The 27,859-nt window shown below is 39.9% G+C and overlaps 1 protein-coding gene across 1 annotated transcript in view; it reads right to left on the bottom strand.

Moving 5' to 3' along the window:
• Positions 1-27,859, bottom strand: part of LOC122556562 (PDZ and LIM domain protein 4-like) — a 126,130-nt gene that overhangs the window by 77,425 nt on the left and 20,846 nt on the right. The window contains exon 2 of the mRNA XM_043703376.1: positions 4,761-4,912. Coding sequence (XP_043559311.1) covers positions 4,761-4,912 — 152 coding nt within the window. The remainder of the gene's footprint in view (positions 1-4,760; positions 4,913-27,859) is intronic.

The following is a 27,859-nucleotide window of genomic DNA, read 5'->3' as shown; positions in this document are numbered from 1 at the left end:
CAGAAATAGCTATGGAAGAGCCACCTAAACAATACCAAAGCCTCAAAAAAAAAAGGCTGAATTATGGAGAATAGGTGATGTGAATTTGGAGAAGGTTGAGGATTAAATTAACCACAATTAAAGTGATTAGCAGGATTTAATAGGATATATACAGAAAAATAATGGGATGAATTTTGGGAACATTGGTACCTCTTTTGGGGATGGCCCTACCATTGCTAGGTTGGGGGGCACATCATTCCCCCCCACCACAAAAAAAATTGTTCCCCCCTTTGTCCCCCAACTCAACGTGCCATCTTCCTTCCTTGCTGGCAGCTCCCAGCCAAACCGGCCTAAAATCAACTTGGGCATCCATCTTAACTATTTCCTTGTTATCCCTGTAAAGGCCACTACCGGAACCATAGAGCTTCTAGATAACCTGATTGTATGTAATGTATGTATACACACACACACACACACACACACACACACACAGAGAATAGGCAAGAAAGAGAGAGAGAGACAGACAGAGAGAGAGACACAGAACTTTAAAATACCTTAAGGGGAAAAGAAAATCATCTAAAATTGAAACAAATTACTGATGAAATGTTGTTACTTTAAAAATGTGCTCCATTATATAGTGACTTCACAACTCTCCAAACACATTATAGTTTGGGATTTTTGTCTTTAAATCACCAGCAATTTTACAATTTTAAATCCCACAGTCTGAAATGTTTTAGTGGTTTCGATGAACTAGATTGTGGAGGGAAAAAAACAAATCAATTTTAACAATTTATTTCAAATGGACAAAATGACAACCTCTTGTCTTGTCTGATCCTATTAAGTTAAGCTGGTTTCAATTCATTTTGTCAATAGTAACAGATGGTTTTGAGAAAAAAAAGTTCACCGGATTGATTGATGAACCCACTGATGAATAATTGAGTGGAAGAGACCGTAGACAGTCAGCCCTCCCACTTCCTGAGAGAAAGCATAAAAAGACACGAGGAAGATACAGCATTCAGCCAGATAGGCAATCATAGATTTTGACACAGGGCAGTGAGTTCATGTTGCTGTAAATTTTGAGGGTTCCAGAGATGGGTAGCACTGCTGCACTGATGTAGGTTTACTCGCTGAGCTGGAAGGCTCATTTCCAGACGTTTTGTCACCCTACTAGGTAACATTTTCACTGTTGCCTCACAGCGCCAGAGACCCGGGTTCAATTCCCGCCTCAGCAGACTCTGTGTGGAGTTTGCACATTCACCCAGTGTCTGCGTGGGTGACCTGCGGGTGCTCCGGTTTCCTCCCACAATCCAAACATGTGCGGGTTAGGGGAATTGGCCATGCTAAATTATCCGTAGTGTTAGGTGAAGGGGTAAGTGTAGGGGAATGGATCTGGGTGGGTTGCGCTTCGGCGGGTCAGTGTGGACTTGTTGGGCCGGAGGGCCTGTTTCCACACTAAGTAACCTAATCTAATCTTCAGTGGGACTCCAAGCGAAGCACTGCTGATTTCTGCTTTCTAATGATATGCTTGGGTTTTGTTGGGTTGGTGATGTCATTTCCTGTGGCGATGTCTTCATTTCCTGTTCTTTTTCTCAGGGGGTGGTAGATGGGGTCTAACTCAATGTGTTTGTTGATAGAGCTCCGGTTGGAATGCCATGCTTCTAGGAATTCTTGTGCAGGTCTCTGTTTGGCTTGTCCTAGGATGGATGTGTTGTCCCAGTTATCTGTATGTAAGGATACTAGTGAGAGAGGGTCATGTCATTTTGTGGCTAGTTGGTGATCATGTATTCTACTGGCTAGTTGTCTGCCTGTTTGTCCAATGTAGTGTTTGTTCCAGTTCTTACACGGTATTTTGTAAATGACATTAGTTTTGCTTGTTGTCTGTATCGGGTCTTTCAAGCTCATTAGCTGCTGTTTTAGTGTGTTGGTGGGTTTGTGGGCTATCATGATGCTAAGGGGTCTGAATAGTCAAGCAGTCATTTCCAAGATGTCTTTGATGTAGAGGAGAGTGGCCTACGGGTTCTGGACATGTTTTGTCTGCTTGTTTAGGTGTGTTGCTGAGAAGAAAAAAAAAACGGCAGACTGTGTTCATTGGGTACAAAAACAAAGCAGCTAATGTGTAACAAACACTACATTGGAAAAACAGGCAGAAAACTAGCCACCAGGATACATGAATACCAATTAGCCACAAAAGCGACATGACCCTCTTTCACTAGTATCCTTATGTACAGATAAGGACACCCACTCTGACTGGGACAATACATCCAGCATAGGACAAGCCTAACACAGACATGCACGAGAATTGTAGAAGCATGGCATTCCAACCAGAACTCTATCAACAAACACTGAGTTAGACCCCAACCACCACACCCTGAGAAAAAGAACAGGAAATGACATCACCACAGGAAAGGACAGCTCTTTTGTCCATATTTGAACTAAGGATGTAGTGGAGGTCAGGAGTGGCGTGGCCCTGGCTGAACTCAACCTGGTGTCACTGAGCAGGTTATTGCTGAGTAGGGGCTATTTGATGAAAAGTGTCATCAACTATGCTATCATTTTACTGATTGAATGTAGACTGAGGGGGCAGTAATTCACTGCATTGGTTGTGTCTGCATGTCACACTGGCATCTACCTGAATGTGAAAACCTGCCCATGTTGTAACTGTATTGAAAAAGTTTGGCTACAAACTTGGCAAGTTCTGGAGCACAAGGCTTCCGTACTATTGCCGGGATGTGGTCAGAGGCCACAGCCTTTGTGGAATCCAGTGTCTCCAACTATTTCTTGATATTGCATGGTGCGAATGAATTGGCTGAAGACTGTATCTTAATGCTGGGGACCATTGCAGGAGGGCAAGATCGCACATCCACTTGGCAGTTCTGGCTGAAGAATGCAGCAAATGCTTCAACCTCAATCTTTTCAGGGACGTGCTGGACCTCCTTCGGTAGATTGTGCAATTGTCCACCACCATTCATGACTGGATATGGCAGGACTGCAGAGCATAGATCTGATCAGTTGATTGTGGAATCCCTTAGCTCTGTCTATCACTTGCTCCTTATGCTGTATGGCTGCCTCATCAGATTGATGCCTCACTTTCATTTATGCCTGGTGCTGCTCCTGGCATGCTCTCCTCTACCCTCCTGGTTTGATGGTAATGCAGGGCCAAGAGGTTGTAGATGGTGTTGGGGAGTATGATTCTGCTGCTGTTGATGACCCACAGTATTTCATGGAGTCTTGAGTTATTAGATGTATTTGAAGTTTCTCCCATTTACCGCAGTGATAGTGCCACACAGCATGATTGACATTATTCTATATGTAGACGGGATTGTCTCCACAAAGGGCTGTGCAGTGGTCATTCTGACCACGATAGTCATGGACACAAGCATCTTCAGCTGGCAGACTGAATGTGGATAGAGTATGTTTCCCCCACCTCAGAGGGTTCCCTCACCACTTGCCTCAGACCCAGTCTAAAAGCAGAGTCCTTTAGGACCTGACCAGCTCAAATCAGTAGTGCTACAGCTAAGCCACTCATGGTGGTGGACATTGAAGTCCCACATCAAGCGTACATTTGCATCCTTGTCATCCGCCTGGCTTCCTCCAAGGGTTGTTCAACACTTAGCAGTAATAATTCATCAGCTAAGGATGGTAGGTGGCAAACACCAGGAGGTTCCCTCCTCCATATTTAAAGGTCAACCTGTATGTGAAATGTTCTCAGCAGGGACGAAAGTAACAAGCTTTAAAAAGACAATCCATTTTTGCTTGACTCCATGGGATCCAGAGTCAACGCTGAGGAATCGCAAGGCAACTCCCTCCTAACTATATTCCAATGTGCTGCCACCTCTGCTGAGCCTGTCCTGCCAGTGGGACAGGTCATATCCAGGGATGGTCATGGTGGTGTCTTGGACACAGTCTTACTTACAGAATCAGAACTTACAGACAATTTCAGGCTATTGCTCGACTACTCTGAGACAGCTCTCTCAATTTTGGCACTGACTCCCAGATGTTAGTAAGGAGCACTTTGCAAGGTTGACAGAGCCATTTCTGCTGTTGTCATTTCTGGTGCCAATTTGATGTCAGGTGGTCCATCTGGTTTCATTTTTGTTAAAATTTCATAGCAATTGATACGACAGAGTGGTGAGCTTGGCCATTTCAGAGGATGGTTGAGAGTTGACGACACTGCAGTGGGTCTGGAGTCAAGTAGGTATGACCAGGTGAGGATGGCAGAAGGCCATTAGTGAACCACATGGGTGTTGCTATCAACAATGGTTTCATTAATTACAAAGTTTTAATCAAATTCAAAATTTCATTATGTTGGGATTTGAACTCTGTTCCCAGAACAGTCGTGGAGTTTCTAGACTAACAATCTAGGCAGAGAGAATTGCAATGACAGCATCCATGTGTGCTTTTTCCTGCCTCCACCTCTTCATGCCAGTTTCCAATGCTTTGTGTACCCCATCTTGCTCCTAAAAGATATTAAATTTACCCAAAAATTCACAGTATTCTTTCCAGTGCCAATGAGATTCAAAATGTGGTAAATCAGCAGTACACAATTTTGCCAGTGGGGCAGAACAATTCACTGCAAAATATATCCAAAAAAAGGGAAGAAAAAGGTTGAAACAAGTGCAATTGGAGAATTCATTGGCAACATCTGCAATAAAAAACAAAAAAGGATTGTCTTTTTAAAGTTTATGTTTGATACTTTTGCTCCTGCTGAGAACACTTCACATACAGGTTGACTTTACTTTTGTTTTCAAAAATGATTTATTGATGTGGACGACAGTACTGACCTGTTAATAGAAAGAGTGAGCTGGTCTGTGCAGGCCTTGATCTTGTTTTGAGCATCCAGATGGTTCATATTCTCAGTACTGTCTTCATTAATAGCCACAATAACATCACCAGGACAAAGATTAGCAGAGGATGCCTTACTTCCAGGGGTAACCTTCAACAAAAGGAAAATCTAAAATTTAGAAGGTGTGACTTCATTAAATTACACAGATCCAGGATTACACTCAGTCTGCACATACAGAAACTGTTTGGAAGGGTCAGTTTAAGGAGTACATCTGTTGGTGGGTTTATAGCATCATAGAGATGTACAGATTGGAAACAGACCCTTTGCTCCAACTTATCCATGCTGACTGGATATCCCAAACCAATCTAATCCCATTTGTCAGCACTTGGCCCATATCCCTCTAAACCCATACTATTTATGTACTTGTCTAGAGGTCTTTTAAATGTTTAGTTGAACCAGCTCCACCACTTCCGCCGACAGATTATTCCACAGATGCACCACTCTGTGAAAAAGTTGCCCTTTTGATCCCTTTTAAATCTTTCACCTCTCACCTTAAATCTATGCCGTCTAATTTTGGATTCCCCTAACCTGGAGGAAAAACCTCCACTATTCACCCTATCCAGTTTAGTTGGTGCATAGCGTCTGCTACAAGAAACAAGAATTGGACCAGTTGATGCACTTGCAGCTATCGATGGTTAGTAACAACAGCATAGTTAGATGAGAACAAACACAATGGAAGATAAGGAGAGTCCAGCTACAAAGTGATTGGACAGATTACTCCTATGACCAAATGGAATGGGATTGCAGAAATGGATGTGGAGCAAAACCAGGATGAGGACTGCAAGAGCCGTGTGATGACAAAGAAGTGAGGGGGATGTGGAATTGATTCATATGGGAAAAAAAAATAGATAAAAAAGGGGGAGTCCAGAACTAGAGGGTGTAGGTTTAGGGTGAGAGGGGAAAGATCTAAAAGAGACCCAAGGGGCAACTTTTTCACACAGAGGGTGGTACGTGTATGGAATGAGCTGCCAGAGGAAGTGGTGGAGGCTGGTACAATTGCAACATTTAAAAAGAATTTGGATGAGTGTATGATTAGGAAGGGTTTGGAGAGATATGGGCCGGGTGCTGGCAGGTGGGACTAGATTGGGTTGGGATATCTGGTCGGTATGGACGGGTTGGACCGAAGAGTCTGTTTCCATGTTGTACATCTCTATGACTTTATTTGATACAACTGGTCATTCAAAAGTGATTCATTGTGCCAAAAATTGACCCACTAGATGTAGATGTAATTGTTTTAGAAAGTCTTTTGCATGAAGTGAAAAGAAATATATCTATTCTATTGTTAAAAGATAGTGATAAATCTACTCTTTGGGAGTTTCTGCACAGTGTAACTCAAATCAACATACCACCAACACAAGCCTAGCGTCACTGAAATGTTTATAATTCACTGTTTAAATTTTGCTGCAAAACTGGAATTCTATACAAGAACTTTGAGTCTAAGAGCAAATAGAGTCTGAGAGAGAAGCTTCCTAAAATTATAAAAAGACAGATTTCAGGTTCAAACATTTAATAGCATTTACATTTTGTACAATATTGAACCGGAGATAGAAACTTCCTTTTTAAAAACTTGGGCGAGAGATCCAACTAGATACTTTCATTTGTCATGTCCATAAGCAAGGCACAAGGCCAGACACCTGACAGAGGTTATATTCATATTCTTGGCCTGTCTTTATATAGAGACAGCTTTCCCAGAGTGAGAAGTTTTGATGAAGTTCTGTTAAGGTCTTTGGTGAAAACTTAACTGCTACATTTAAGAATTATTGCAATAATGCATATTTGACATCAAATATTTCACACGTCATTGGGACTCATGCGACAAGGTTTAAGTAGCAGCTTCTTTCAGGAAAGAGTGTTGTTAAGTGGTTCATCAAGAACTATAATAATTGCCGTATATTATACACAAAACAGCAGGAAGGATTATTTTTCTAATGCAATAACTGCCTTGCTATTGACAGAAAATAGTTAAAATTTACTAGATACAAAATTCAAGTCAGTAGAACTCAAGTCAAAACAGCAGCGATGGAGAAGTTACAAAGCAAGTACAGTACAGTCAATTGATGTTATATTGGGAAAGTTATAAGCCTAGTTGATGTTATTACTGGACCAGTCAGATTCCAGACTATCATGTTGCTTGCTAGATGTTTTGTTGTTTTATGAGGTGGTCTTTCATTGAAAGCACAACCAGACAACACTGTGGATTTAGTTTAACAATGAACCAATTTTATTACTCAGAAGAAAAGAGAAGATAGATAAACTGAACTATATACACACACAAGACATGACAATATACAATTCCATTAATTCCAACAGTCCTACACCAGAGAAGTTTTTCCTCTATCACATCTATCTGGTTTAAAATTCAATAGTGCTTCAATTTCCAGGTCTTCAGAATCTGATGATATTGCTTTGTTGCGTCTTTATACAACCAAACTTAGACTTCAAGGAGGGTCACTGGGCCCAAAACATCAACTCCAACTTTGCTCCACAGATGTTGTTAGATTGGAGTTTTTCCAGCGATTTGTTTTTGTTTGTGAGCTTAGATTTCCTCAGCTTCACAGAACACAATTGCTGTTTAAAAGTAAATGCTTTCTGATTTGGAACTTTAAAAGAGTACACCAGGAAAACCATTTTCTTAACAGTTCTAAAAAAAAAACTAATTAACTATCTCCATCACACTTCTTTCAGAGCAACTATTTTACAGTTTCACCTAAGACTTCTAAAAACCGGAAATCAAAAAAAAAGGCTTTTCTTGAAGCTATGTAACACTCACACAATGAAAATAAACAGAGCAAGAGAGGAATTCCTGGTTCAGTGGGCATAACTGTACTTGGCTTCTTTCCAGAAAACTTTTATATTCACTCGACAGTACCTTCTTTTGCTAATGTTGTTAACAAGATTCTTAAACAAACTGCTAACGCAGCTTATTTGGTACTTAAAGTCAATCAAAAGTCTCGAAAGGATGTCTTGCTTTAAAACACCTAAAGCCACCTTGTTCTGGAACTTCTCTTCCTAACTTATAAGCCACTCAGGAGTCGCTTTTTTTTTCCCCTTGACAACTATTTTGCAAACTGCTAAACTATACCAATTACCTGTTAATGGCTTTTCCCTCCTGAATGACTTGCTTCTCTGTGAAAGAAACTGGCGTACTCACTAGTATTCTTGGTGATTATTTATTTCTAAAAGAATTGCTTTGTCATAAGACACATTGTTGTTAGGCAAGAACTCATTTCCCACCATCCAACCCTTTTCTACCCTTGATTTATAAAAAACACTGAATATTTCATCTAAAGGATTTCTTTCCAATACCTCATTAAAATTCATGTAAATTAAATTCTAAACAACCCAGTGCTCTCAGAACTAAAATAAAATGAAACTAAAACTATGTCCCACTCGTTCTAACACAATAAATCCAAATTAAAAACTTAAAAACTTATACATGGTTCTATCCACTTTAGCACCCAAGTTCCAAATAAAGGAAATCATGAACCTTCATCACATCATTTAGTTTAGTTAGATTATAAAGCAAGCAGCAGATGGGAAACAGCTACTATGCAGCAAAGTTTAAAAATGTACTTCTTTTTATCACTGTGGTATCAGGCCTCACTGATCAGCCCTGTGGGTGTCTTTGACAAATGCACTGAAGGAGATTAAGCAGAAACTGTTTCACATTATACTTACAACATAACAAGGCTGATGAATTATTTTAAATCCTATTTTTTTGAAATTCTTAATTTCCAAACCTTCTCAATTTTAAATATTCTTCTCCACTGCAATTTTATTTAGCCAAAAAGTTCATTACTCAAAGTCCATCGCAACAGCCAAAGTTCTGGGAAATTGCTACTCAATTATGAGATCTCCTTGAACTTGCAAAACCGATACTTATCAGCCTTCATTTGCAAATTTTAAAAGCTGGGGTTTGGAATTCAACATTTTAAAAAATTAATCTAACATCAGAAAAATTGCAACTGGTTCACCAAACTGCTGATCAAAGCAAACAGCTGGAACTCTGTGGAAGTTAAATTTACAGTTATCAGAGCTGGTGTGTGTGTTTGTATTTCAAAGTAAACTTAATAACTCCTCTCAAAATCTTCCAACCAAAAACAAAATCAAGACCCCATATTAATTAGAAGGGAGCTTCCAAGCAAGAGGATTGAAAGGGGCTGAATTGCATGAAAAATATAGAAATCAAGCTGACACATTCTCTGCTTTCAGCTTAATTCAGGCGATTCAAATCCGATTTCCCAGCTTTGGTTCTCCAAGCCAAGCAAGTGTGCATATTGCAATGATCTGTAACAGAAATAGAATGGAAGGTCCAAAACAAGGTATCTATAATTGGATACTGGATCAGTGGTGCTGGAAGAGCACAGCAATTCAGGCAGCATCCGAGGACAGGCAAAATCGACGTTTCGGGCAAAAGCCCTTCATCAGGAAGGGCTTTTGCCCAAAACGTCGATTTTGCCTGTCCTCGGATGCTGCCTGAATTGCTGTGCTCTTCCAGCACCACTGATCCAGAATCTGGTTTCCAGCATCTGCAGTCATTGTTTTTACCCCATCTATAATTGGATAGTCAAAGGGAAAGAGCAACTCGCAATTATTAAGCATCCATAGAATTACTGTATGGTTGCAAAAAACACATTTTTTCTCCATTTGCTGAAGGGATAAAAGTTTCTGTGCTTCCCAAAAAAAACCAAAAAAGTGTGGTTGGAAACAGTAAGTAGGTAGTTGGAGGAGCAGCATTGTGTACCAGTACTTGGTGCAATACAATAAATGGTCTAAATCAGCTCATACTCAGCAAGGGACAGCAAGAGAGAATATATTTGCTGATTAATTTACATACTGTGGGTTAACGGTCCCCTCCTTTAGTCAGGCTATTCAAGATTTCTCCATCACATCACTCCTTATGCCCCGTCAAATGTTGGCCACAGCTAGTCATACATATATAGGAATGGGTAATACATACTGGCAGATGAAAGGGAGGACTGCAGATGCTGGAGATTAGAGTCGAGAGTTGGTGCTGGAAAAGCACAGCACGTCAGGCAGCATCGAAGGAGCATGAGAATCGGCGTTTCGGGCAAAAGCCTTTATCAGGAATGAGGCTGTGAGCCAAGGGGGAGCCTCCATACATACGACAGAGTCAGCAAGGCCAACATTTCATGAATGAAAAACACTTTCCTCCATTTAATCATGCATGATTGCACAATGATTGTCAACGTGATGTATCTGTCTCATTCACCTTCACAGCAATACACGGAAGATATCAAATGAATACCTGACCTCAAAGTCACTGAACTGTTTTATCTCCCAGACATGCTGAAAGCACGGCAAATGAAGGGGAACAGGCAAGGAATGGAAAAAACATAGGTTACAAATAATCCAGGTCACAGCAAATGACACATTTTCCTGTCTCCCCATCAGAAGGGTGAAACTCTTAAAATTAAAAATATCCGGTAGACATGATTTCATCAATTGCTAAACAATGAAATGTTAAAGTGAGGCTATTGTGACTTGACCATGTCAAATTCAGAATCCTTTTGTCACTCAGAACCTTCATTCTGAAAATGATTCCTCAGAAGTACCTCATACTTTGTACCACAGGGCATGCAGTATCAGCAGTACAGACATTGGTGGAGTTAGTTGTGAATCACCCAAAAATTAGCAAACCAACTTGAACATGAACAGGCACTGGCGATACAGACAGCTGAGGAAAACCCATATAGATGGAGGAGATCAATCCTTCGCAAGCTCCAGCAGATGTTAAAAGTCACAAATGACAGAAGAGACATACAAATTAGAAACAGAAGTAGGCCATTTAGCTCTTTTATCTTGCTCCACCACTAAATAAGATCATGATCTGAAATCCATATTCCCATCTACCTCCATAGGATCTTAACTAATGAGACAGAATCTATTTCCACTTCAAAAGTATTCAATGGACAAGCCCTACATGGTCACTAGTCAATTAATGATGCAAAAGGAAAGACTACAAAAATTCATCAAAAAAGGCACATAAATGTCATTCTCAAAATCAATTACTTGGCATCAATTGCACTTCACAAATCAACTTACCAACTTGAGGACTGCATTTGTAATAACATCAAAACACCGAAGATGCTGAAATCTGAAATAAAAATAAAGTGCTGGAGAAAAAAGTGGTGAGGGAAAAAAAAGACACTGAGACTGATAGGACTTTGTCTTACTTCAAAACTATTCTGAACAGCCATAACAGATTCCAAAATCTTGTAGCATCTCTGCATAGATGTTTCCAGTTCTTCTAAGTTTCTGCAGCAGGTCGGTTTCATTTGTAATAGCTGTTAGAAAGATTCAGCACTAGATGAACCTTCGAGCTTTTGGGCATCCTCAAAATACCAGCAAAACAAAAGTTTTGGTGATAGGAACTACATTTGAGTCAGAACAGGGAAACAGACCCTATGGTCCAACCAGTGCATGAACTTAATCCCAAACTAAACTAGTACCACCTGCCTGCTCCATATTCCTCTAAACCTTTCCTAATTATGTACTTGTCCAAAAAGTGTCTGTTTAATGTATCTGCGCCCACATCCACCACTTCCTCAGGATGTCCATGTCATATATTCCATCCCTTCTACTAAAGGTTTCCATCAACTGGACACACAGGACCAGTGCATTGATTCTCCTCCATCTGGAATCCTCTTTATTCTGCAATAGTATTCAGGATGAAGCAAGCACATCTCTGCAAGATTTGCAGCCCTCCTTCAAAATGACACCAGAAGTACAGAAAATGCCTGGGAACACCACTACCTCCAAGACAGAGATATTACCTTGACTTAGAATAAAAAAAAACTCTTTCACTGTTGCTAGGTAAAAATCCTGGGTCAACCTAGCACTTCAATGGTACTATAGCCAGAGACAACCAGATCTCCATGAAAAGAATCAAAATTTGAAAATGTATCCAAATAGCACATATTTTGGCATACCAGATGGTCAGGTGTTTGTTGCTAGAGTTCCTCCGTTTTTGTCCATTGTTCTCATCTATTTTAAAAGATGGTCGGTACTTGAAATATTTAATTGTCCATTGTAAATATGAGTCTTAGGTTAACAGTCTGATTATTTGCTTGGGCCACAGTAGAATTGGCTTCCAGGAACCAGTTTGACTCCTTGCATGTACAAATGCCTCGATTACAAGCAAAGGTAGGTCACTATTTGACCTCTCAAGTGCACAAAGACCTAAAAAAAGAAAATGTTCTCTTGCATAACGTTCACTGCCATGACCATCCCCCCACTATCATATCAGCCAGTGTGAACATCTCACTTATATCCTTTATTTTTCTACTTTGTACTAAGATGGACTGTAATGTTTAACTTTCAAAATTTTATTTCTTTATCTTTCTACTTTGTAGCTAAGATTTGTAACTTGGTACCTTTGCCATATTAGCAAAAGTGACCTTTAGGAAAAAAAGTGACAAGTCAACTTTGATAAATTCTCATTGAAAATTTAATAAAATCTGTCTCTTCCTCATTTCTCAAAAATATCATAGACAATATTAGGGCAGCAGTGATCCAGGCTCGATACCACCCTCAGGTGACTGTGTGGAGTTTGCTTCCCATATCTGCATGGGTTTTCTGCCAGCTACTCTAGTTTCCCCCTCCTCCAACAGTTCAAAGGTGCGCAGAATAGATGGATTGGCCATACTAAATTCTCCATAGTGTCCAGGGTTGCACAAGCTTGGTCTGGGTGAGATGTTCTTCAGAAGGTTGGTGCAGACTCATAGACCAATTGGCCACTTTCCATACTTCAGGGATTCTATGATTATAATACAGCACAACCAAAAAAAAAGGTAAGCAGATCAGAGGAATTCAGAAAGGACCAAAACATTCCAGAAATATAAACCAAAAGTTCCTTCGAAATCAGAAGTGGAGAAGGTGAGACTGTACATGGATTTGATTGCAAGATTTTTGCAACACCAACATGATTGAAACTACAAAGATTTAATAAGTCACATTTGGTTCTACTTCAGTGACTGACAATCTTCCAATCAAAGTTCCAGCACCATAAGGAAAGGCTGGTGGACCAGAAAGAACTGCAAAAAAAAAGTCAGTATAGTTGCAATTAACAAGATCATGTCATAAATCTCACATCTGCTCAAAAAGAAAATCAACAAGTCTATGTTTAGGAAACACATTTGGTAATATGAGAAGAGTTGCCTAGAGCTCGGATAGCTGAACAATATAAAGTAGATTGTGACTTGTTAAAATGGGCAAACTAGCTTTTTGCTTGTGCTTGCCTTTCATTGAACAGAAGAATGAAACAACGATTTGCTGAATCAACAATTTCCACTGGTGTTGTTTTTAAACTATTATCTAACCATTAGCATCACACAAATAAATTCAGAGAAAATGCACAATCCCCAGCTGAGAGTTGTCCAAACAATTCTATTATTGTAGAAGATTTTAAAATAACCTTGATGTGCTTGAGTTTGGAACTTTTAAAAATGCAACAGTGGTGCTACTCCAACTCAAAAAAAAAATTGCTCAAAAGCTACAGGTCCATTGGTTGGATCCTAGACCATAAGGCACATGAATAGAAGGAGGCTATTCAGCATGTTGAGTGCTTCCCCCATTCAGTGAGATCACCGGTGATTTGATGTTTATGCCGTATGCCCATAAGCCTTTATTCCCTTACTGGATTCAAACATCAGCTATCTCAGCCTCGAACATAGTCAAAATGGGCCAGTCTGTCCACTTCTCTGCAATAAAGAGTTCCACAGATGAGCAACCCCTTCCTCTCAGATTCTGCCCTCTGGTTCTAGATTCTGAATGGGAAACATGCCAGGCCCCTTCGAGATCCTGTATGTTTCAATAAGGTCACTCTCTCATTCAAAACTCCAGTGATTACAGACTCAACCTACCTTATAAAGAAAATCACTCCATACCCAGATTCAACTTAGTAAGCAACCCATTAGTGAATAAGTGATCACCTTTCTTTTCAAAAATTCACATACACTGGAAAATTTATTTCCCAGCCTTGATCTCTATGTAGCAACATTTCCAAAACAGCTATCATATCCATTAACCATTATTTGTGCTATTAATTTGTTTCCTTCCAAATACTACATGCATTTAAAAGAGCCATTAAAATTTTACCTTTTAACCAGATTTATCAGTCCTATTGTTTTTCTCTGTTCAAACACTCTGTCCCTTCCTGTCCCACCCTGGATGTTATTACCCAAGCAGTTATCCTCCAACACCCCGCCTCTCTCTATTTATAGAAATGCATGCTCTATAGACACAGCTCACAGATTCAACTATGCTTCAAGTGAAACAAAAACAGAAATTGCTGGGAAAAGTTCAGTAGGTTTGGCAGCATCGGAGGAGAGAAAACAGAGTTATCCTCCCACAGTCCAAATACGTGCAGGTTAGGAGAATTGGCCATGCTAAATTGCCCATAGTGTTCAGGGATGTGTGGATTCGGTGCATTAATCAGGGTAAATGTAGAGTAATAGGGTAGGGGAATGGGTCTGGGTGGGTTACTCTTCAGGAGGGTTGGTGTGGAGTTAGTGGGTGGAAGAGCCTGTTTCCATACTGTAGAGATTCTGTGATTCTATGATTTGGGTCCACTGACCTTTAGACAGAACTCATTTTAGCTGGAGGAAAAAAGGTTGGCATATATACAGAAGGTAGATTGGAGGGGGGGGGGGGGGGGGGGGGGGGGAGGAGGGAGGAAAACAGTAGTTGGGCAAAGGAATGGATAAATGTCAGCCTGGGGACAAATTTAGGAGCTACTAATGGGGACTATTCATAGCTGACAATGGGTTGTTTGAGGTAGCAGCCCATGTGATGACAAAATAAAGGAAAGTCTGGTGAACAGGGTACTAAATAAAAACTGCAGATTCCAGAAACCAACCATTTGGGTCTGGCATTAAACATTAACTCGGACTTGATTCAGAGGGTTAGATAGGGTGGACAGTGAGAGCCCTTTTCCTCAGATGGTGATGGCCAGCATGAGGGGACATAGTTTTAAATTGAGGGGCGGAAGTATTGGGGTGTGGAATGCCCCATCTGCAACAATAGTAGTCTCGCAAACTTTAAGGGCATTTAAATGGTCACTGGATAAACATCTGGACGATAGTGGAATAATTTTAGGTTGGATGGGCTTCAGATTAGTTTTACAGGTCAGTGCAACATAGATGGCTGAAGGGCCTGTAATGCTGTAATGTTCTGTGTCCTCTCCAGAGATGTTGCCAGAATTGCTGAGCTTTTCCAGCTATTTCTGTTTATGTTTCTAACATATAGGGGTTGGGGGTTAGGAAATAGGAGAAAGTGATCAGGCCCTAAAATTATCAGGCTTGGCATGGAGTGAGTCTTAAGATTACAGGGTTCTCAAGCAGAAAATGAAATGCTATTCTTCCAGCTTCACTGGAGCAATTCTGAGACAGATGATGTTGGCTGAGAACAACAAATGGGGCGATGAAGTGGCAGGCAAGTTAAGGATCATTTTTGCAGAGAGAATGTAGGTGCTCTGCTAACTGATGGTTCAGTTTATGCTTCACCTCCCAGAATGTACAGCAAAACATCCCTGTTGCTATGTCCAAATCCTGGATTTTTATTTTTCCCAACAACTGTCAAGATGTACTTACACCACATAGACTGCTGCCATTCAAGAAGACAGCTGAAGACCATCTTCTCTAGTAAAACTTCAGTTGAGCAGTAACGTCGGGCCACATCAGCAATGCTCAAATCCCATTAAGTGAATGTAAACATTCACATGTAAAGCTTTCAAAAAAGAACTTAAATGTAGTGTTTTTTTTTTAAAAAGTATATTACATTATAATTAACAATCTGCAACAGTCAAATGGAGGCTTGGCAGCACTAGTTCAACTTTGATACAATGCACACAAAATATTATTACTTTCACCAAACCACAAGAATAGGGAGGAGAAAATATGGAGCGTAAGAAAATAGGAAGCTGGCTCCTGTGGGGGGGGGGGGGGGGGGGGGGGCTAAAAATCAGTCTACATGTAATATTTTAATTATTTTCAACTGTGCATTGGAAGAGAGGGAGAAAAAACAAGGGTCAGGAAATATTCTTTCACAGTTGTATTTTCTGATTACGTGGTAAATTGTTGCAGCTAAAAAAAGGTCAAGCCAAGCCTCGATCCAATCAGGTTATCTATTGATGGAATCCCAACTGAACTGCCTTCATTAATCACATGTGTCAGCCAGCAGTAGGTATGGTGTGGGTTCTCCTAAGGCCAAAAGGAGGCACAAGATCAGTTTTCTTTGAGTGACAATACATTCTTTTACAGCCTGCAACCCAGACGAACACAACTCTGCACTATACACTCTCTGGAGACTGGTGGCGAGACACAGTACATTAATTCAGACCAGAAAGGGGAGAACAAAAAAGGGGGAAAAAAAAAGAAAAGACAACCAAAATTTGGTACAGTATTTGAAAGTTAACTTTTGTACTACTTTTTGAAGTCCCTTTACGGACTTGTAACTTGCATATTCTGCAAGACATAACACCATAAATCTTACATTGTAAGAATTTACAATGAAAGCTTACTATGTTAGTGTAAGGTTGTCATGGAGTTTAAATACCTGCAGTTAATGAAACCTGAAAAATCGCTGTGGTGCCCATGTCACAACCCTAGATTTGCAGTTTATAGAAATACTGCATGAAGATATTGCTGTCCATTTATTTAGCAAAACGAAGGAAACACGTCCCTCAAGAACTCAGCAAGAATTATTCTGGCTCTGCTATGTAAGAAGTTGACCTTCAGACTTCTGTATAAATAACACAAAGCCCCAAGAGTTTAGACTGCAAAGAGGTTTATGCCCTCAGTAAATGCTTTGAAAAAAAAGAATCAATGTTTCACTCATCCAAACATAAACTAAGATTTATTTTCCAAGTTAAAACAATAAAGTACATAGCTAGAATGGAGTACCAATAAAAAGAATAACCTTCAAAGCATCCATAGATTTTTCCCATTTGCCAACTCAAACCAAAGCCCAAAATCCAATCATTCAGCAAACCTAGTGCTCACTAAGCGTACATTGCCTTGATTTGTCAATTCCTTGATCTCAAAATCATCATCCTCTGGGGTGGGGTGCTCTTCGGAGAGTCGGTGTGGACTTGTTGGGCCGAATGGCCTGTTTCCACATTGTCTTTACATAGAATCACGACAATCTTTTTTTATTTTTCTGTACTTTTCATTATAGAAGAAATGGCTGAACTATTAAACATCAAAAGTTCCTAGAACTCACTGTAAGTGGCCTTTAATACTGATTTTGTTCAAATGAGGGCAAGTTTTTGTAGACAGGCTCGAACCAGGGAGCATGTCCAACATATGAATCAGCCGGCAATAGGCTGTTAATTGGTTTGTGGATGCCAAAGGCCATCAGGCTGACAGCAACTAATTTGATTGGCTCCTGGGTGGGTGAACAATCTTGGGGGCAGGCTTCAGACTGCTGAAAGAGCAGAGGAGTGAAGAAAGCAAGATGTATTCCCCCCCCTCCCCGCCCCGCCACTAGCTGCTGCAAGCTGTCGCTTTTAACCAATTAAGGCAAAGACTAAGTTCACGAATCACTCTGTGCCCATGAAGGAACAAGAGAGATTTCTAGAGGAAAAAGGATCAGAGAACTGAAAGACTTGGGAAGCAAAAAAAGGGAACAGTTGATTAAATCTAGAGGACTGGTACTATTGAACTGCTGCCCTTTTTTTGCCCAACTTCTACCCATAAAAGTTTTTGTCCGTGTGCAAGAGCATGCGTGTGCACAAGTGTTAGAAGAAGATGCAAGAGAGTTAACTAGAAATTACGTTGACAGTTATTTACCAGTGGTTACAGTCTATTTGTCATAAATAATTCCTGATAAAGTGACAGAAATCTGACTTGTATATTCCATTCATAGGATGTACCCAATTGACAAATTGAGGATGTTGATCAATTTCTCCTGCTAGAAATCAAAATCAAAAATCAGCAGATATCTCACCAATGCCCATCTGCGCCTCCTTCTAGCCAAAACAGTAAAATGATTCAGCTTCTTGCAGTCAGAACACTGCTTCCCAATAGAACATAGAACAGTACAGCACAGAAGAGGCCCTTCAGCCCACGATGTTGTACCGACCATTGATCCTCATGTATGCACCCTCAAATTTATGTGACCAGCAGTCTCTTAAATATCCCCAATGACCTCGCTTCCACAACTGCTGTTGGCAACACATTCCACACTCTCAACTCTGTGTAAAGAACCCACCTCTGACATCCCCTCTAATACTTTCCCCAAACAGCTTAAAACTATGACCCCTTGTGTTAACAATTTCTGCCCTGGGAAAAAGTCTCTGGCTATCATCTCTATCTATGCCTCTCATTATCTTGTACACCTCAGAATGTTGTACAGCCAAAGTTGGCGGTTTCTGATTTTCCTTTGTGTGATGTGTTCCACAGTTATTGCATCCTGCTCTTTGGGCCTGAAATATCAAATCTGCATAACATAAAGCTTGGTCTATTCTGCATGTGTATATTCTAGCTGTTGGTTTATAATCTCATTGCTTCTGTCTAGGTCAATCACACTCCTGAAAGGAAGGTTTAGCCTCTCAATAGACAATGTTCTTACTGTCGGATTGCTTATGCTTAAAGCAATCCTGTCTTTAATTAGATCACCTTTGATTATGCAAATTCAGTTTTCTGAAAGTCATGTTAATGTAGTCACATATGGATTAAAAAAAAAGTGTCCATTTTAAAGTCCTAAACTTGAACAAATGCTGTTCATAAAAGTTACATTCATTTGAACTTCAAAGTGCACCTTCAAAGGCTTTCAACATTTCTGCTGTTTTTAGTGGAATACACTTTCCGAACAAACAAGTCTCTTCCAAATGTGACAAAACAAAATCTGCCTATCTGTAGCTACTCTGGTTTGTCAATTGAGCCAATTACACAATTTTCTAACAGTGCTTTTGAGAGCAGAAAACTTAGTTCTGCTTCACATAAGCTTTACATTTTTACAGGCACTGGGGGATGAAACTTTGTAGCTGTTGTGCTTTTCCCAATGCTTTCAGCTGTGGCCTGCTTCCCCTCTTCCCCCACACCCCCGTTCCCCTGAAGCTCCTGCAGTCTTTAGCAATTCAGAATATTCTTCTGTTCTTCTTAATAGCTGTGTTTCTGCACAGCTATTCAACACCAATCGCAACTCCAACTGCTCAAAGCTCACAGGACAAGTCATGTTTGTAACAAATTTTTTTTGAAATAGCTACAAGATGAATTCTGCAGAGAGTGCCTCATGGTGTAGCAAGCCAGGAGGCACATTAGTGAGTGATAGAAATGCAATGTACCAAAAAAACACTAACCATCCCCTTGAGATGCGCCTTAATTCCTTACCACTTGACCAAGTTTTTGGCCTGATATTTCCTTATGACTCAAACTTAATTTACTAATTGCGTCTGCAAAATGTATTGGGAGATCTTCATAGCACTATACAAAAATGATCTTTAAAAAATAATGATTCAAAACAAATGAATTTATGAAGGAAAGCTGAGTAACTCTTACTTGTTCAAAATTTAAAAAAGGGGTCTTATAAACTCATAAGTTAATAGCAACATCTCTTTTAGATGTTGGAAATAAACAAAAGAATAGAATCCCTACAATGTGGAAACAGGCCACTGGGCCAAATACACACCAACCCTCCGAAGAATATCCCACGCAGACCCATTCCCCTACCCTATTAGTCTAGGGTAAATGTAGAGTAATACACCTAACCTACACATCCCTAAACACTACAGGCAATTTAGCATGACCAATTCACCTAACCTGCACATCTTTGGATTGTGGGAGGGAACCCACGCAGACACTGGGAGGATGTACAAACTGCACACAGACAGACAGTCGCCAGAGACTGGAATCGAACATGGGTCCATAGCGCTCTGAGGCAGTAGTGCTAACTACTGAGCCACCCTAAAAAGCATCCAGCCTTATTTCCCCTAACCCCACACTTCCCGTAGCTAACACATCTAGCCTGCACATTCCTGGATACTACAGAATTTACCACGGCCAATCCACTTAACATGCACATCTTTGAACTGTGGAAGGAAACTGGAGCTCCCAGAAGAAAATAAAACGCAGACATGGGGAACGTGAAAACTCCACACAGACAGACACAGTCGCCCAAGGGTGGAATCGAACCTGGATCCCTGGTGTTTTGAGGCAGCAGTGATAAAGCAGCTGAGTTATTTAGAAAATTTCTGTTTCAAGGCCCCAAAAACAAAATAATAGCAGTTCCTCAATCAGCTTTCAAAAATGTAATTCTTTGGTACATTTAAGAAACTGTGACCTTGATCATTTGCTTAGAAACAACTTAAAAATAAGTAGCCAACAGAAATTCACAGGAAATTAGAGGTACTTTAAATCAACATATTAGTTGTGAACAGAAGACGTTACATGTTTATGAATGTCTGGGAAAATTACACCAAAAAAAATGCTTGATTAGCAAGAAATAGGGTATAGTACTCTTAGTATTTATAATGAAATATTGCCAGTGCACTAAATAATGCTAAAGAGCTCTAAGCATTTCTCCACCTGCAATGACTTATTTTTTCCCCCCGATGAAAAGGCTCATGATAGGCTTAAATCAGTTACCTCCTGAAAACATGGGGGTGCTGGTGTTGGACTGGAATGGACAACGTTAAAAATCACAACACCAAGTTATAGTCCAACAGATTTATTTGGAGACACTAGCTTTCGAAGCACTGCTGCTTCCTCAGGTGGTTACGGAGAATAAGATAATAAGACACAGAATTTATAGCCAAATGAGTACAGTGTCATGAAGATGTGAAGATACATTAAACAATTTTCGATAAAGTCTTCCATGTTTTAGAATGGGACGTGTTGATTCCTGTTCTTCATAATTTAAGAGAAGTTCTGGGATTTACATATCATCCTCAAGAAAGGTCAATCTTTTCTAACAATAGGTGCCATCTCAGCTCAAACAATGCATTAAGGTAAGAGGTCTGACTGTGCCCCAATGTTGAGTTAGACTGGTTCTATTTCTAAAAAGTGGGATTTACAGAGTTTTACATGGATTCATTAATTTGCATGAATAATGTAAAACTCATTGCCCATGTCATACTCACACCAAAATCACGTAACTACTTTAGCTCCTTGTTATGAAATGCATTGATTTGAAAATACTCATTCTTATATAAAATCCCTTCCTGGCCATCACCTACCCTCCCTCTGTAAATCATATCCATCCAGAATACCTGCATTCCTTCAATTCTGGCCTTAAAGCCATGATTAAAAATTATTTTTATCTTCAGCTATCTTGTTTTCAGCTGCCTGGGACCCAAGCGGAGGGGACCCATTCCCCATTAACTTACTTTTCTCTTTCGAATAAATTGTTTAGACAAAAACATTTCTTTGACACAAGTTTTATTCGAATACCTCATATCTCTCAGACTGGAGTTAGGTCGCATTTGCATTATTGCGTACAGTTCTGGTTGCCATATTACCAGAAGGTTGTGGATGCTTTGGAGATAGTGCAGAGAAGGCTTACCAGGATGTTGCCTGGTCTGGAGTGTTTTAGTTCTAAGTGGAGGTTGGATAAGCTCAGATTGTTTTCATTGGGAAAAATGGAGGCTGTGGGGCAACCTAATTTTGAAGACCTCTATGAGGGGCATTGACAGGGTGGATAGTCAAAGGCTTTTTCCCCCAGGGTGGGAAGGTCAGCCAAAAAACAGAAGGACACAGGTTCAAGGGGAAAGAGGGAAGGTTTAGGGGAGAAGTGTAGGAAAATCTTAGAGAGGGTGATGGGTGCCTGGAACATATTGCTAGTGGAGATGCCAGAAGCAGGCATGTTGGCCATGTTTAGGGAGTATATTGACAGACAAATGAATGGAGGTGAACAGAGAGATGGGCAGGGCAATAAATGGCAGGTCTAAATAACAATTAGGAATTGGCACAGACTTAGTGGGCTGAAGGGCCTGTTCCTGTGCAGTATTATATGTGACTCAGTCAGATTTTATTTTATAATGCTCCTGAAGACAGTTATTTTAGTACATTAAAATGGCACAATGATATGGTAGCAATGCCTTAACTGTTATTGTGGAACAGATCACCAAACTGACAACGCATTCTGACAAGGGTCCAGTAAATTTCTTTATAAGGAAAGATGAAATGAATTACAGGTAGAGAACAAACCCACAAGATTCCATCATTTTGGACAAGCAACAATAAAATCTACTATTACAATGTTAGAACAATACTTCAAGCTACAAGATGACTAAGTTAACTCCTTTGCAATATCAGATTTCAAACAAAATACAATTATGGGTTGGACTCACTCAAAAATCAAATGTAACTAATATTTTGGAACAATTAAATGTGGCAATCCCTTGGAACTGTCTTTTCCCTGAATGTAACAAAAAATTCTCAGCCTGGTAGCCTGCACAGTTCAAAAATACAAAAAAACCAGAGCTGTAATTCAAAGTTTAATACATTTCTGGCAAGTGTGTAAGCGTGTAATTGTAAAATAGGTTTAGGGAAAGACAACCACTGTTTTGCATTGTTAACTTTGAGCTAGTGATAATGTTAGATAGTGTAGATAGGGCAGCAAACAATTACAAATATTTGTTTTAGTTTATTATCTTCCATTTTTAATTTTAACAATGTTGTATTGGACATTTGTTTCCATAAATGTCTTGCACGAACCATTTTAAAGTCATACCTAAAAGTAGTTTCACCTGCCTAGCAGCACATTTCTGTGACAAAGTTGAATAACCCTTCATTAAGCCAACATTGTTCAAAATACAGCACAAAGATTCTACATAGTTAAAAATCACACAGCACCAGGTTATAGTCCAACAGGTTTAATTGGAAGCACTAGCTTTCGGAGCACCGGTCCTTCATCAGGTGGTTGACAACTATCGGACACTTATCGTTGTTACAGTTGGAGGGATGGGGTTCAAAAGGAGGAGGTGTGGGAAGTGGAGGAGATGCACTGGATGGCATTGTTGATCACATGACAGGGGAAATTGTGGTCCTTGAAATATATAAAATACTACCTACACTAGTCCCACAGCTTTGAATGAATGGGCACTTGAAGCATCAGAACAAGTACTTGAAAAAAAGGCTTGAGGATTCCCACCTCAACTACACTCCCAGGTAGTTCAGTTCAGATCCTACCTCCCTCTGGTGGGAAGTAGTTTTCCTCAAATCCCCTCAAAATTGCCTCCTTTCTACTTTATTTAAATGACCCCTTGTAGAAACAGCTGGATCAGGGCCCCTGTAATTTCCTCCATTGTCTCCCCCAACAGCCTGGGAAGACAGATGCGGAGTACTCATTCAACACAATGCCCTTCGGCTTCAAGTACAAATTGCTTCCTTGGTCCCGAAACGGCCCTGCACTTTCGCTGCTTATTCTCTTCCCCTTAATATGCTTTAGGATATCGTGGGATTCTTGGCTTTATTCATGGCCAATTGCTTGTAAGAAAGCGCCCTTTTTACAATTTAGTTATAAAAAACTTTGAATATGGAAACAAAATTCACTGACTATTAATTCTCAATAGGGAACTACATTCAAAAAAGAAAAAAGGCCGTCATAAGCAAGAGATACGACTGATCAATCTGAAATCAAGGGAAAGTGCTCAAAGTGAAGTGTTTGCCAATCTCTCCTTTCTTTTAGCATTTTACAGCCTTCCACAACATTTTTTTTCACCATCCAAGGGCCTAGAACTTGTGTAAAATTTGAATAGTTCATATGGGAGATCTTTAAAAGAGGCTTAAATGGTGTTTTGTGCTGAAGGAACTGTATAACTCAAAGTTCAAATTTGGCATTACTCACAAAAAAAGTTTCCAAAAAAAGTACAAAACGTAAAGTATGTTTCTGGAAATAAAAACCATAGCAACACATCCAGTTGGAGCAGGAGAATCAACACCCACTGTGTGTAACATTTGTTGACTTCTTGAGTCCGGTCACATTGAAAAACAAAAAAAGGTGAGAAGACGACCTAAATTGTACATTTTAAAATATTATTCCGTATATAAAGACTTGTTATTTAGGTGACATTTACAATACTCAATATCACTCACAAATTGCATTAATAATTTTGATTTATAGAGCACACATGGAAACAGCCAAGCATTTCACACAGATATTTTTAAGCAGTGATTTATATCTGGGGAATTCTGTTGGACAAAAACAAAAGTATTCGAGAGCACTCTTAGTGATTCATTTGATGAGTTGGTGTTGCAGGCTACAGTACAAAGCAAAAAAGATTTTTTTAAAAATATCTCTTATTGAACACTTGGCCTTTGCTTAAATTGTGGCTACCTTAAATGTGCTTCAGTATATTCATGTTAGGATAAAAATAAAAAGGAGAAAACACAACATTTCCCCTCTACCTTAACCTTTACTTAGAAGGTAACCATATTCAGAATCAGAATCATCTGACAATTCCTTACTCAAAATTGCACAGGTGCTTGGTTTAAAGGTACTAGAGAAACAGCAAAACAAAGTGCATACATAAAAGGAGAGGTGGAAAAGTACAGAAGAAACACAAGGATACAGAGATAACTACACTGACATATTAAAGTAGATTTTCCAGCAACTGAGGTTAAAGGCATGAGATATCAGATATGACCAAATTAGTGCAAACTAACTTCTGGAGCCAGAGTAGATTTAATAAAGAATAAAAGGCACTTGGAGGCAACCATTACAATGTCCTAAAATTGACCACTTCCAGAGACCGGGGGTTATAAGAAAAAGTGCCAAGGAAAACTCATGAGTCACATTACAGTTCAAAGTGAAGTTGGTGTACACTGAAAAAAAAAGCCATTAAATTGCCTTCGGAGATCAACTTGTGCAAGCAGATTGAGCGCTTCTAGTAAAAGGCTGGGAAAAAAACTTCAGATGACTAGATCCTGACAATTTAACAGTGGTATCAAAAAATCAATTCTTACTGAGAAATAAAAGTTTGTTTTCACAACAAGAATAACTAAGAACATTTGGCAGATTTAAATTTAGCAAAATGCCAACAGAATTGAGTTGTATCTTCCGAAATGCTTCTAAACACATCATGCCATAGCTGCTCTCTAGTGATTAATGCAGCTGTACAATTCAGATGACTAATTCCTCACTGATGTGCCAACTGTTACCACTTCTGGGAAACTTCAACTCCAGTATACTGTTCCAGACATATACTAATTGCAAATTTCAGCAGAAAAATCTTATACTTTAGCCAAGAAAACAAAACATCTTTCAAATCAAAGGCTTGGAAGAAAAAGGCATTAAAAAAAAAGCAGAGCACACAATGGATATTTGCTTCTGAATTTCAGAGTTGATCTAAAGACTCAATCATGTATGATTTCTAACCCGCAGCCCAAAAGGATATTACCTTGTTCCCACCTCTTTTAAAAAGTTAAACACTCCCTAGTTTACCTTTTCTCTTGAAGTTTCCAATAACGTGGAGGTTTGATTACGTATGCTAATCATGTAGTTTTCAAAAACAAAAAGGATGGGAGCATTTTCGCATAACTATTATTCTTCCTGGCAGTGCATTCCAGATTTCCACCGTCCAAGTGAAAACAAAATTCTCAATTTCCCTCTTAAAATTATACCCCTGTTTATTGACCCTTTGATGGGAGAAGGGAAAAGCTGCTTCCTATACACCTTGTTCACGCCTCTTAATTTTATACACCCCAAGTCCTCCTTCAGCCTTCTCTGCTCTAAAGCAAGCAATGCAAGCCTATTCAGCCTCTCTTCATAGCCAAACCGCTCCAACCCATGTGACATCCCAGTGAACCTCCTCTGCACTTCCTAATGAAGGGCTCCGGCTCAAAACGTCAATTTTCCTGCTTCTCGGATGCTGCCTGACCTGCTGTGCTTTTCCAGCAATACACTTAACTCTGATCTCCAGCATTTGCAGACCTCACTGTCTCCTCTTCTGGACCTCCTCTAGCACACAATTACTTTTTGTCCTATAGTGTGACAACCAGAACTGTACTCCAGCTATGTCCTCACCAATGTTTTTCACAGTTCCAACATGCTGTTATAATCTATGCCACAACTAATAAAGACAAGGGTCCCATATGCCTTCCTAAAAATTACCCTAGAAACTTTTCCTGCTCCCATCTGGATCTGTGCACAGTACCCCACTGTTCCATGAAGCTTCTAGTATCCTCTCACTTATTGAGTGCTCCCTTATTTGTTACTTCCAAAGTACATCAACTCACTTTTCAGGGTTAAATTCCATCTATCAAATCCATCTATATCTTCTTGTAACCTAAATACTACAAATGCAATTGCTGGATTGCAGATAGGTGTAAAATGCCTACCCATTTGCTTCAAATATCAAGCCACATAGCACTAACATATGGAGAATGTTTTCCGAGTCTTCCTATATGCATTGTTCTCCTGGAGGTAGATGGCCTCTCGGTTTTGTTCAGTATTTACAAGTGAGCTCTGCAGCATCCTTTGACAATGACAAAAGTAAAAAACTAGATGGCTGGCCCGACATTTTATCCCCCTCTGTAAAAGTAACATGGTTCCCCTCACAGTGCCTCATGGTTGACCAGCTCAGACTATGAAAGCACAAAGAAGAAAAATAAGTCTCACTTCATGTGTTCCCTTGAACAAAAATGTTCTAATTGGAATGTAGATACCTGAAAAAAAGACACCATGAGAGAAAACGTTTAGCATTTTCACAACTGAAGCTACCCACAGAATGGTTATAGCTCCAGAACACTATTTTTATTCCATGTCCACTGTCTTCTTAGTTTTCTGAAAATATGTACTCCTGCAGGAATTGACTTCATGAGCACCAATTACTTTCTAGTTCTGTTTTAAGGAGTCACTAGTTACACAAAGCTCGACAGTAGGTGGTCGTCTTTGGTAAGCCACAATCCCACATCAAAATAAATCTCTAGAACAAATCCTTCTACCACACAGTTCAAGAAATAGTGATCACAGCAAGAATCGTGGCCTATTCCCCTTCCCCACGTTAGCCAAATTAAAAAGAATTTTACAGACAAACAAATGAGAGTTCAGTGATTTAAGACAACAGAAAGACAAAGTTTTGTCCTTAAAATTTAATATTTGTGCTAAATTACAAAATCCAGGTTAGTGCAGCTTTAATCATTAACTGAAATCAATGAGCTGCCTGAAATGTAGGCATCTCTGGTCCATCATCTAAAATGTCACACCATTAGATACATTCAATCTCAAGTCCCCTTTTGCCATTCCATTAAAGTTATCAGTACTGAACTTAGTTTACTCTTTTTAATCCTCATCCGTGAATATCTTTTTATTACACAAGGTATTAATATTAGTCATAGAGATGTACAGCACGGAAACAGACCTTCAGGTCAACACGTCCATGCCGACCAGATATCCCAACCCAATCTAGTCCCACCTGCCAGTACCCGGCCCATATCCCTCCAAACCCTTCCTATTCATATAGCCATCCAGATGCCTTTTAAATGTTACAATTGTACTAGCCTCCACCACTTCTCCACCAGCCCATTCCACACACGTAACCACCCTCTGCCTGGAAAAAGCTGCCCCTTAGGTCTCTTTTATAGCTTTCCCCTCTCACTTAAACCTATGCCCTCTAATTCTGAACTCCCCATCCCAGGGGAGTTTGTCCATTTACCTTATCCACACCCCTCATGATTTTACAAACTTTTTAAGGTCATCCCTCAACCTCCGATGCTCCAGTGAAAACAGCCCTAGCCTGTTCAGACTCTCCCTATAGCTCAAAAATCTCCAACCCTGGCAACATCCTTGTAAATCTTTTCTGAACCCTTTCAAGTTTCCATAAGACCATAAGACATAGGAGTGGAAGTAAGGCCATTCGGCCCATCGAGTCCACTCCGCCATTCAATCATGGCTGATGCGCATTTCAGCTCCACTTACCAGCGTTCTCCCCGTAGCCCTTAATTCCTCTAGACAACAAGAATCTATCAATCTCGGCCTTCAACTGGACTTCATTGAGTTGTAGAAATGAGTTGAGTTGCTATAAATGTGTTTTGCTTATTGCTGATGTCTTTTCGAAGTGGATTGAAGCCTACC

The sequence above is a fragment of the Chiloscyllium plagiosum genome, chromosome 14 (genome assembly GCF_004010195.1).
Source record: "Chiloscyllium plagiosum isolate BGI_BamShark_2017 chromosome 14, ASM401019v2, whole genome shotgun sequence".
In the NCBI taxonomy this organism is placed as follows: Eukaryota; Metazoa; Chordata; class Chondrichthyes; order Orectolobiformes; family Hemiscylliidae; genus Chiloscyllium; species Chiloscyllium plagiosum.
This window is presented reverse-complemented; position numbering and strand designations above follow the sequence as displayed.